The sequence below is a fragment of the Cebus imitator genome, unplaced genomic scaffold (genome assembly GCF_001604975.1).
Source record: "Cebus imitator isolate Cc_AM_T3 unplaced genomic scaffold, Cebus_imitator-1.0 Scaffold149, whole genome shotgun sequence".
Lineage (NCBI taxonomy): Eukaryota > Metazoa > Chordata > Mammalia > Primates > Cebidae > Cebus > Cebus imitator.
Window position 1 is genome coordinate 1,390,524 of NW_016107464.1, and position 11,227 is coordinate 1,401,750.

At 52.4% G+C, this 11,227-nt stretch overlaps 2 protein-coding genes across 5 annotated transcripts in view; both read right to left on the bottom strand.

Moving 5' to 3' along the window:
* The window catches only part of LOC108314228 (valosin containing protein), a 19,082-nt gene extending 15,687 nt beyond the window's left edge, over positions 1-3,395 (bottom strand). Inside the window, exon 1 of one of the 2 annotated variants that reach the window (XM_017543042.1) lies at positions 2,487-3,395. In XM_017543042.1, coding sequence (XP_017398531.1) covers positions 2,487-2,503 — 17 coding nt within the window. In that variant the 5' untranslated portion in view covers positions 2,504-3,395. Of the gene's footprint in view, positions 1-1,907 lie in introns of both variants that reach the window. The other variant, XM_017543043.2, reaches the window with a different exon arrangement.
* A 574-nt stretch (positions 3,396-3,969) lies between these two features.
* On the bottom strand, positions 3,970-10,832 carry FANCG (FA complementation group G). Of its 3 annotated transcripts, none has more exons than XR_001829389.2 (14): positions 10,204-10,832; positions 9,914-10,004; positions 9,365-9,496; positions 8,897-9,099; positions 7,372-7,507; positions 7,080-7,210; positions 6,831-6,977; positions 6,547-6,698; positions 6,071-6,137; positions 5,567-5,856; positions 5,381-5,427; positions 5,030-5,185; positions 4,474-4,565; positions 3,970-4,328 (listed from the first exon to the last, which is right to left on the bottom strand). XR_001829389.2 is itself a non-coding variant. In XM_017543046.2 (14 exons), exons 1-14 carry the CDS (start codon positions 10,285-10,287, stop codon positions 4,220-4,222), a joined length of 1,860 nt encoding a protein of 619 aa, XP_017398535.1. In that variant the 5' UTR covers positions 10,288-10,832; the 3' UTR covers positions 3,970-4,219. The 3 variants fall into 3 exon arrangements, 2 of the variants coding, with proteins under 2 accessions (XP_017398535.1, XP_017398534.1); XM_017543046.2 differs by having other exon boundaries at positions 4,474-4,597; positions 9,914-9,995; XM_017543045.2 differs by having other exon boundaries at positions 4,474-4,597.
* Between the last annotated feature and the right edge of the window lie 395 nt (positions 10,833-11,227).

Here is an 11,227-nt window from a genome sequence, read left to right on the forward strand (position 1 = left end):
AGCGAAACTCCGTCTCAAAAAAAAAAAAAAAAAAAAGAATTTTCTTCATTCAACTAAGTAATGAGGGTCTGTTATGTCCCAGGCATTGTCCTAGAGGCTGGGGATACTGCAGTTAAAACAACAGTATTCCCACTGGAAATATTCTCACAATTTCCAAGAGACAGAGAAAAAAATGCTGTGCTCAGCTAGGAAGCCATGCAGTTCTTACATCTTTGGGTCCTGATATACCCAAAAGAAATACAAACCCCATTCATCTAACAAAATGGTAGGCCTTCTGCTAACCCTCACACTTAGGCTGTATTTTAAACTACTGCCTCTAAACTAGTTTCTAACGAGTTTCCTCTGCTCAAATTTGCCTCCCCCATCCCAAAAGTGTGTCACTCTAGGCACAGTGCTACTGAATAGGCAGACTCTTCCAATGCTTATGAACGTACTGGAGGTCAAGCATGGTCAATGTGACAGCTGAGAGCAATTTAAACCCATGAGTTCTCCCTCTCCTGTCCCATCAAAACACTCTTTCAGGGGCTGCCAATCTTCTTGCTTGACCAATAGGACTGAGACTGTAGAAAAACAAAATGTCAGATGCCTCTAGTCGCCATAATTTTTTATTTTTTGAAATGGAGTCTCGCTCTGTTGCCCAGGCTAGAGTGCAGTGGCCCGATCTCCCTCACTGCAACCTCCACCTCCCGGTTCAAGCAATTCTCCTGCCTCAGCCTCCATAATGGCTGGGACTACAGGCATGCGCCACCACCATGCCTGGCTAATTTTTGCATTTTCATAGAGATGGGGTTTCTCCATATTGCCCAGGATAGTCCTGAACTCCTGACCTCAAGTGATCTGCCTGCCTCGGCCTGCCAAAATGCTGGGATTACAGGCCTGAGCCACCTCGCCAGGCCAACAGTTTGTATTTTAATCTGAAAGCTGCATCCTAGGAAAACCTCCATTCTGCCTACCATCCCGGACTCTGGCTCTGGAGATGAGTAGTGTGCCCTCTTCTTAAGACAAAGCCTCTAATTCCCGATCTATCAACTGATATCAGAGGTGGCAATCTCCAAAAGAGTGAATTTGGCCTAACCATGGGAGGACAGCAGTTCTGGACGCTCTTTGGGGCCATCCTTCATTGTCTTCTGTATGAGTCAATCCCTTTCCAGAACTGCACAGGGGACTCCACATGGGACTTGGAGGGGGTTCAGCTAAGAGTCATCAAGGTGACCAAGAGGTTAGAACAGCTGATGAAGCCAGGTTTCAAGAGTTTTAGATTTTTACTTTTGAAAATAAAAGCTTGACTGCATGTAAACCAAAAGATTATTTTCATAATAAGTGACTCTTTTAAATAAGCAACTGAGTAATACTTTATCCCAGTTCAGACACTTGAGAAAAAGGAACACACCTCAAAAAACTAATCTCTTCAAAGAAGGAAGGTAATTTGCATAGAACGGTTTCCATGGGCTGGCTGTGTGGTTTTTTTTTTTTTTTTTTTTTTCAGTATCTAAAAGCTAAATTGAATGGGCTGACGGAGCAAGTTTTATCTGACGCTTTCCTGAGGGATGGAAGTGGGGTCAGAAAGCCTCAGAGCCCAGATAATTTCTCAATATAGCTGGTTGGGGAAAGGGGTGCGTGTATGTTTGTGTTTTTGAAGAGTTAGTGCAACTCTAAACTGCACACCGCGAAAGCTAGAAATCTGGGAAGGCCCACAAAACACGAACTGAGATTGGAACTTTAGCAAAAACCTAAAATATTTTTTAAAAATTCCTTTCTCCCCACCCAAGAGTCATAATATTAAGGAAAACTCGCTCAAACTTTCTAGTATGAACAACAGGCCTAAAGAAAGAAGAAAACCAGAAGCGAAAGGTAGGGCTCTCCCTCTTCCTAATAGTCCCTCACTACTCAGATCACAGACTGCCCACCTCGGGTCCCGCCGACCAGACTCCAAAAAGGCGGCTGTGAGCTTTCCTGAGCTCGCCGGGCCTGCCCCGACCCCGGCCTCCGCCCCAGTGGCAGGGCTCCTGAGGCCTTCACATGGCGCAAAGTCCACGCCCACCGGGCCCGGTAGCGGCCTCGGGCTCGCGGGGCCTGCTCTCTTCAGGGACCAAGGCCTTCGGCGGGTGGTAGGCCGGATCGCAGACGGGCTCCCCAAGGCGCCGGGGCTCCGCGCCAGCGGTATGGGCCGGAAGACCTCGCCAGGCCCGGACGGCCGTTCCAAGGGAGCCAATCGAGAGGGCCGGGGCCTGCATGACACAGCACGATCCGGCCCAGGCTCCGACCCGCGCCCAACACAAGCCCCGCCTAGGGGGCGCGCGGGTGCGCAGCTGGCCCCAGCCGGGCCTGCCGGGTCCACCGCCCTTTACTCGCCCCCTTGCTCCCCTTCCCTCCTTCCTGGTCTCCACCTCCCTGACGCGCCCACTGCCAGGCCCTGCCGGGCCTACCCAGGGTGGCCGGTCCCGGTGCGCGCCGCCGCAGCGAGCGGACGGCGCGCGCACACTCACTCGGCTCCAGAAGCCATGGCGCGCGCCTCTCCCGGCCGGCGGCTGTGGCGGCCCGCGGTAACGGCTACAAGGGGTGGCAAGCGACTGACTGAGCCGGGGCTCGGCTCTCCCAGGCGGTGGGCGAGCAGCGGCGACAAACCCGCAAGCAGCTTCCTTCTCGCTTCCTCCCACCGGCAGCTGGGCGTCGGGCGAACAACGCTGGCTCCTGATCCGCGAGGTGGCAGTGGCAGCGGTAGCGGCAGCGGCAGCTACGACTCAAACGACGGCCGCAGACGCTTCGCTGAGACTGAGCCGAGAAGAGCCGAATCATCGGAAGGGAAGCTGCTCCCACCTCAGCCAATCATCGCCTGCCCTGCGGACTCTCGCCCGCCTCTCCGCGCCTCTCCCCAGCAACTCGCAGACCACAGCCAATCAAGAAATTCGTTTGCGGCCTGGCTCCCGCCTCAGGGATGCGACACGCCTAGTAACGCCACGTCAATTGGCCACAACGCTACGCTTCCTCGACGGATTGGGATCCTCAGCCAATCAAAGAAAGGAATAGGGCGAGATCGACTAGTGAAAGGAGAGCCTTTAATCCTTTAGAGGCGGACTCTCCCACTTGGCTCCAGTTCATTGGCTCCGGAGTTTTTCCTCCTAGAATAACCTGGCACAATGGACTGAAGCCTTATATTAGTCTAGTACTGTTGTGGTAACTTACACACCCTTTTTCCTCCCAAAACCTGGGGATCTTCTAAGACGCCATCACCACCTGACCCTTATTCTTGCTCCCCCCAACGCTGCCTCCAACCACCCCTACTCTGAACTTTCTGACTAGCACCCCATTCCTACCCCATTGTCATTGCACTCTGTGGTAACCCCAATCCCACAGCCTTTGCAGTTTCTCAGCACTTGTGCCTTCCTTCCTCCCGTCATTAATATTAATACCTTATAATAAGGCACTCAAATCCAGAGAAGTCAATGGGCAACCACAGAACATAGCCAATTCAGTAGAACCCAAATTACCAAGAAAACAGCATATGCTGGGAGTTGAAATCCTTGGGCCCAAAGTAACAGGGGTCGCTGGTTGTAGTCAACAGGCAGCTGTTGGTGGTATGCTGACTCAATTCACCTGTCACCCTCTACCCAGACACATTTGACTAAGACAAATCCAATTTCTAGAATTTAGAATTAGGAGGGGAGTGAAGAGTCACTCGGACAGACTCAGAAATCTGCCTATCTCTAATTATCAGGTACCCACCCTTGTCCTGAAAGGCCTATCTTTCAGACCCAACTCCACTCAGTCACTGTCCTGGGCTTTGGGGCTCTGCATTTAGGCAATGTGAAGGACTAAAGCCACCAGCTCCTGAGTAAGGTTTCCTGTAGCCCTTTCCTCATACCCAGATCTCACGTTCGTAAGGTTGATGGTGTCAGGAAAGGGCATCATAGACAACCAGCACTGAACTAGACAGCCTTCCCACCCAACTATATGTAGTAGATGGACAAGAGATAAATATGAAATTTTACTTGACAAAAGAAAATGGGAAACAGGAAAAAAAGGTGCCTCGAGCAAAGTCAATAACTTGGTAGCAGAGATCATTTCCTCCAAAACCAGAATGGTAATAACTAGGGCAAATTTCACAGGCCCCCCACCAACCTCACCAGTCCAGGATTCCTAATGATGGTGAAACAGAAAGCCCTCCCCACACACAGACAGCCCACGGGGGCCCCAGTTCAGGCTCTTGGAAATGTGGCAGCTACAGGTCACAAGACTCCAGCAGAGATGTCTGAAACTCTTCAAGGAGGGCTTCACGATCAGAGGGACCGATCCAGCTCAAATAGCTTTCTAGGTACAGGGGGAGAGACCTGGAGAGCAAGAAGGATGATGCCTAAGGATGAAAGATGGGCAGAAAGCTGGGGAGCCATGCCCTCTCCTTCAGTGTTTACTACCCACAATAGGTCCAAGGACTCTAGGACACCAACAGCCCCAAGCCAGCAGGCCTGAGCTCACCATATAGCACCTTCCTGTGGCCCCTTAGTTTGGGCCTCCAGCCTCCGCCAGAGCGCAGTGGCCTCATCCCTCCGATCCAGCCTCCTCAGAGTCTGAAGCAGGTGAAAGTAAGTGTCTCGATTACCTGTAGTCCCAGCCCAGAGTACAGAGTCTTAGAACTTGACATAGTCTTAGCCATTGTTTTATAAAAAGGGAAGCAGAGGCCTAGAGAGGGGAATTATCTTGCCTACACTCACATATGGAAGCAGGGGCAGATTATTCACAACCATTCCTATCTCAGTGTCCACCACCTGCCCAGTACTCCTGTGCAACCCACTCCAGCAGTTACGGTCTTTGTGTCTGAGGATATTAGGGAGACCAGGAAACTCTTAGAAGCCCTGCATACATACTTGTATATGTTTGAAATCTGGATATATCCCTAGATATATGCAGCACAACTCCAGTAACCCCTCCTCTCTGAGAACATCACCCTTACACTTACAACCAAGTATCTTTCCCGTGGGCCTCTCTGTCCTTGCACATCTATCCATAGCTGATGTCATGCAAATATACATACCTGGGCATATCTGCACAGCAAGGAGGAAGTCCTGTAAGGCTTTGGTATCCTGGCCACTGGCTACCCATTCCAGTCCACGACTAATTAGGGCGGCTGCCCGAAGCTGCTGCAGTGCCGCATCTGACTTACATCCCTGTTCACAGTTGGAAGCTGCCCCTGGGGACCATTTCCAAAGTCAAGAAGTGTCTCCTAGCCTCACAGTCACCAAAACTCCAAATCCTCCTCTATTTCTTCTTGTGTCCACAGTCCCTTTCTCTTAAGTCTCCTGATGGGTTGGGACACATGAAAGGGAATGCACTTCTACCACTACTACTTCCAGGAGGTAAGAGGAAAACTAAAAGTCTAGATCACCTTGTCCTTTGTCCTCAGGTATGGCACGAAAGAGCAGCTCAAGGCACCTGAAGCAAGACATGGAACAGGAGTGAAGAGGAATCAATTTCAGTAACTCTAGGGTGAGTAGGTGAACATGGAGCTCACCAATTCAGGTCCCAATCAGAAAATCATCCCTCCACACCCCCTCTAGGACCCTAGGCTCACCGGCTAAATTCACTAACTGCCATTTTTGGGGCACCCAGTTGTACCCAGGCCTGGCCCTGAAGAAGGTGGGTGGCAGAGACCCAGAGTGGGCAGTATGGCAGTTCCTTGGTTCCTTTTCTGGCATCTTCCCATAGCCAGGATATCTTGGGTAGCAGAGATGATGTGCGGCTGAGCAACTCCTCACATAGAGTCAAGGCATCTTGGGCTCGGCCTGCCTGGATCAGTGCTACTGCTGCCTCCAAAAACAACTCAGGCATACAGGGCCCTGGGCGGGAGCGGGGCAGGAAGAACTGGAGTGGGAAGAAGAGGCAGAGTCTTGAAAGGCATGAGCCACCATCCCCAACCTCTTCACCAGGCTCTGGTACCCTGCAGAGTGCAGAATCCTGGGCCCCCAGATTGTACAGACAAAATCGAGGGAAAAACAAAAAATAGCAGTCTTGCTCTATTCCAAAGGAGACACCAACCCTTCCACTCCATCGCAGAGAAGCTTGAAGATATACCCACCCTTGGCTCCGAGCTATCCAGCAACAGGGCCAGCAGGTCCAAGTAATGCTCTGCAGCGTCTTCTGCCCTGAGGAGTCACAGCCCATGAGCCTCACCCTAGGCCCTAAGCAGGGCCCTGCAAGGTCCTGAGAGTGTTCTCTCTTAGCTAACAGAGGGATGCTTATAGGCCCTGAGGAGTAGAGGGGGAGGGAACATCTTAGGGCTCCAATTCTAGCTCAGTATGAATCTATCCCAGTTACAGAATAGATTGGGGAAGAAGAGACTTCAGAGTGTCAAAGATAGAGGAGGTTAGTGTCTTAGTGAAGTCCTTAGTTCAGGTCGAGAAGCAAGGTAGGAGAGGCTGAGGAGTGGTAGGTGACCTATGTCCTGCCACTGCCTTATTCATCCTCCAAGTCATGAGAACCAAAACAGAGTCACACCCCAGGGGAGGCATCAGAAGTGGGAAGAGGAGCTCAGGTGAGCAAGGGGAACCTCACCTCCCTGTCTGTAGGCACCTGCTTGCTAGTACGTGCTTGGCCTGGCTCCGAGTGCCACAGTGAAGGGGTGAGGCTGGGTCAGGTGGTGGCAGTAGTAATTCTACCTCAATGAGAAACTGTGGGGCTTTGGAACTGCAGGGAACATTCAAGGCCTAAAAGAGAAAGAAAAATCTATAAGCTCTGGGAGCCATACTTCCTTATACTTGGATCTTGACTAGTCAGTCATCCCAACACAAGCACCTCAGCAATCCTCCACCCCACATCTTCACCTGGCAGTTCCCTACCTCAACTAGCAGCTCCAGACTCTCCAGCTCTGCTGTTGTGTCCCCCAGTTGCTGATAGAGCCTAGAGGCCTCCAGAAGTGGGGGACCCCAGGCTGATCCCTCTTTCAGAGCTGCAACCAAGTACAACAGCGCTCTCTGTGGATTTCCCTAGAGGGATAGGAGGACACAGGCCTCAGCTACTCTTACAAAGCAAATGCATAATGCATAATGCCTGCAGTTTCCCCCAATCTACCCTAGGACTGTCTTTACCATCTTACGGTGACAGGACCCCAGTGCTGTGTACACCTGGACCAACACAGGCCGTGGACACAGACCTGAGGCCACTTCATGAAGGCTGCTTAGGGCCCTGTCCAGGTTCCCTGTGATCAGCTCCTGGAGACCTGAGGACAATCAGGGCGTGAGCTGGGAGAGGCCTACAGAGTAGGGGTCATGATGGGGAACAGGGGTCCAAGAAGCCTATGGAACTGAATGGGACAAGAGAGAGGGCATGAGTCCAGAGGACCATTTAAAGGAGAAGAGATGAGTCAGATTTCTAGCTGACCTTGGCGGTAGGCAAATGCTGTCAGGAGGACATCCTTCAATCCCTGGGCATCCTGCAGGGTCAATGGAGCATCTAATTCCTCAGCTGGGGGACTCCAAGTTTTCAGAAGTAACAGCCGATCCTCAGAGGCTCCACTCTGGCAAAAGAAAGACAACCAGAAGCTCCAAGCCTACAATCTCCCCATCTTCTCCTATCTCAGTCTATACTGGCTAGACATTGAGCTCAAGGGTCCTCTTGATCCTTGAGGATACAGGTCTAGCTACCCTTACAAAGCATACAATGCCTGTGGTTTTCCCCAATTCTAAGGGATAGATAGCAACGGGGCAAGGATAAAAAAAGGAAGAAAAACCTGGGGCAGTGATGATCTATTCTAGCAAGGCTCCTCACTCAAGGCAAGGACCATATTTGAGTTACCAATAACTCAAGGTAAGAGGTGACTTGCCTTGAGACTAAGGCTGAGAGGTGACATCAGCAAGATCACAAGAGCTCTATCCCTAACTAAAAGAAAAAAAAAATTTTTGAGACAGGGTCTCCCCCATCACCCAGGCTGGAGGGCTGGAGTGCAGTGGCGTGATCACAGCTCACAGCTCACTGTTGCCTCCACCTCTTGGGCTCAAGTAATCCTCCAGACTCAGCCTCCCGAAGTGCTGGGATCACAGGTATGAGACACCATGACTGTCTCATTAAGCTATTTTTTGTTGTTGTTTTTTGTTTTTGAGACAGAGTCTCGCTTTGTTGCCAGGCACCAGGCTGGAGTGCAGTGGCGTGATCTCGGCTCATTGCAACCTCTGCCTCCCAAGTTCAAGCAATTCTCCTGCCTCAGCCTCCCAGATAGCTGGGACTACAGGCGCATGCCACCACGCCCAGCTAACTTTTTTTTGTATTTTTAGTAGAGATGGGGTTTCATCATGTTGGCCAGGATGGTCTCGATCTCTTGACCTCGTGATCCACCTGCCTTGGCCTCCCAAAGTGCTGGGATCACAGGCTTGAGGACCATGCCCGGCCCATTAAGCTATTTTTAAAAAACATTCCTGGCCGGGTACAGTGGCTCACACCTGTAATCCCAGCACTTTGGGAGGTTGAGGCAGGCAGATCACGAGGTCAGGAGTTTGAGACCAGGCTGGCCGATGTGGTGAAACCCTGTCTCTACTAAAAATACAAAAATTAGCTGGGTGTGGTGGCTCATGCCTGTAATCCCAGCTACTTGGGGGGCTGAGGCAGGAGAATCGCTTGAACCCAGGAGGCGGAGGTTGCAGAGTCGAGATCGTGCCATTGCACTCCAGCCTGGGCAACAAGAACAAAACTCTGTCTCAAAAAAAGAAAGAAAGAAAGAAAACACTCCTAAGAGAATCCCCACAATGATAGACCAACTAGGGTAAGGTCACCCAAAAGTCCCAGAGAGAACTCAGGTTTTCTGATCACCAACCCAGCTGCCTGTCCAGTACATGATGATGCTACTGCAGATGGAGAGAACAGAGGAGGAAGGAGGGAGGAGACCCTCAGATCAGGTCACTTTCCCTATTACCTGGCTGCCATTCAGGGTCTCCAGCAACAAGGCCAAGTCCCCAAGACGGTCAGCGCTCAACCAGAGGGCAGCCTGCAGGCCAGCCAGGCGGTGCAGGGCAGACAGCAGCTCCGGCAGAAGGGAGGAAACACGAAGAACACAGTCCCACAGCTCCTTGAGCCCCTGTTCCAACCTGGGCCCCAGCTGCTCCTGTGTCTCCAGCACTGTAGATTATACACACACACATAGACAGACACACACATAGCTGAGGTAGGACCTCATTCTCCATCTCCATATACACTGTGGCTTTCCTCTCCTGCAGGACTCCAAAGGTCACAATAATAATACCTCAACCTGGTCTGAGGAGCACAGAGAAGGGCACCTCTCTCCATGGAGGTGACAGATTTTGTTGATCCTCCCATCCCCCTGCAATAACGTAAATCCAGACTGAAGCTGGCAGGGAAGTCAGGGACAATCTCTGGCCCTCACCTCTCTCTAGGCCCCGTTGGATATCCTGGGCCTGATCCTCTGTAAAACCCTGGGCCAAGCTTGCCCTCAGGATAATGAAGTTGCAAGTGACAGTCAGCTCCAAGGGGAGAACAGGAACAGCTGCAGGGAGCCCTGGAGCAACAATGTTGGTCTTACAGAATGCTCTCCCATGGAAGATCCTCCAAATAAGATCCCAACCCAGGGATCATCACCCTCCAACCAAAATGGCCACAATAAAGAACCTACCCTCCAGCCGATTAGCTAAGGTTTAAAAAAAAAGAACCCACCCTTTGGACAGAAAGTCTGGAAAGGGCAAAAAAGTTCTCCAAATCAAACCATCTTGGAAAACCACTTTTCAAATGCCACTCTGCATGTATAAGAAGAGAAGGATTTGCCTGTACAAATATGATTTCACTCCAGTGCCTTCTGTGCCTTAGACAAGACTCCCTGCTCCCTCAGTAATTACGTCGATCCCAGGAATGCAGAAGCGGAATGAGTCTGGCTGTGTGTTAGGAGGGGAACTGATCATCCTGGGGAAGAACTGCTTACCTTGCAGACTATGGAGGAGCCCTCTGAGCCCTTCCAGTGCATCTTGAGCCAACTGCTGTCGCCTCAGAGTCAGACCGGAGTTCTGAGCCACCTAGCACATGGGGGAGGAGGTGTCACTGAGGATCAGTCCTTTTTTCTCCCCTTGCATCAGTGGCAAGGGGTGCATTCTCCAGCCGTTTCTGGCTCTTTGGTCAAGCTCAGCTCCTCTCCATCGGTTGGGGTAAATCCACTGCAAACCCGCTTTCAGGGATCTTGGGACTGCAAACCGAGGGTCCCAGCAACCTTGTTACCTTGGCCTGTCGAACGAGCCGGTCGTTCTTCTCCCTCCACAGGTCCAGGCAGCTGGAGCCCAGAGGGGTGGTTTGGCAGAACATGGTGACCGAGACTGAGCCCGGACACCTGAAGCGGACTTCGGAAGGGTGAAACTGGCTCGCCCAAGCTCCCAACCCCAGGGGAAGGGGCCTGGACACTTCCGCACCCCGCCGAGCTCCCGGGCTTCCCTCGGGGTCCCAAGCCACACGCCCTGGCTTTTCAGGACAAATGGGACGCTCTCTCCCCCGCGGCCCGCCCCTGCTCTCAACCTGGCCTCTGGTTGGCCGGGCCTGCGAAGCTCTGGGCTGCGGTTGGTCCTCCTTCAAGAGTTAGTTCCCGCGGGAAACTCGGGGAGGAAACAAGTCAGGACCTCCCGACAGGTAGGCTGAGGCGGGCTAGAGGCGGAGTCCGAGTCTGAGCGGGGCAGTTGCGCGGCCGGCGGTGCGGCCAGCTTCGCCGTCGCGGAGGCCACAGCCTGGAGAAAGGGTGGGCAGGAGCACGTCTCCGTACCACAGTCGGTGGCTCGGCCCTTCCTCGCAAACAGACTCCCAGGTCCTGGGTTCCCGCTTCCACCGAGGGCTTTGCCGCGAAGTGCATGCTGGGAGTCGTAGTACCGCCCTGGCGGGGAACAGCCCCGCCCGGGTAGACCGAGTCTGCAGAAAGCACTGACTGGAGTGTACGGCGCTCTGTAATTGTCCATCCTTTCTCTGCTCACTATCGAGCGCCTTGCTCACCGTGGTCGGCTCTCTACCGCGTGTAGTCTGACTGCTGACAGCGCCGCTCTGTGTTTGTGCAGCCTGCACTGCCCAAAGGTACCTGCCCAATCCTTTCTATTTAAATGGAGTTAGGAGCCGGACGCGGTGGCTCAAGCCTGTAATCCCAGCACTTTGGGAGGCCGAGGCGGGTGGATCACGAGGTCAAGAGATCGAGACCATCCTGGTCAAAATGGTGAAACCCCGTCTCTACTAAAAATACAAAAAAATTAGCTGGGCATGGTGGTGC

Coding starts and splice junctions, on each gene's coding strand:
- FANCG (XM_017543045.2), bottom strand. CDS start 10,287: ATGTTCTGCCAAACCACCCCTCTGGGCTCCAGCTGCCTGGACCTGTGG. Junction 10,005..10,203: donor GGCTCGTTCGACAGGCCAAG/GTAACAAGGTTG, acceptor CCCATGTGCTAG/GTGGCTCAGAACTCCGGTCT. Junction 9,100..9,364: donor CCAACGGGGCCTAGAGAGAG/GTGAGGGCCAGA, acceptor TATAATCTACAG/TGCTGGAGACACAGGAGCAG.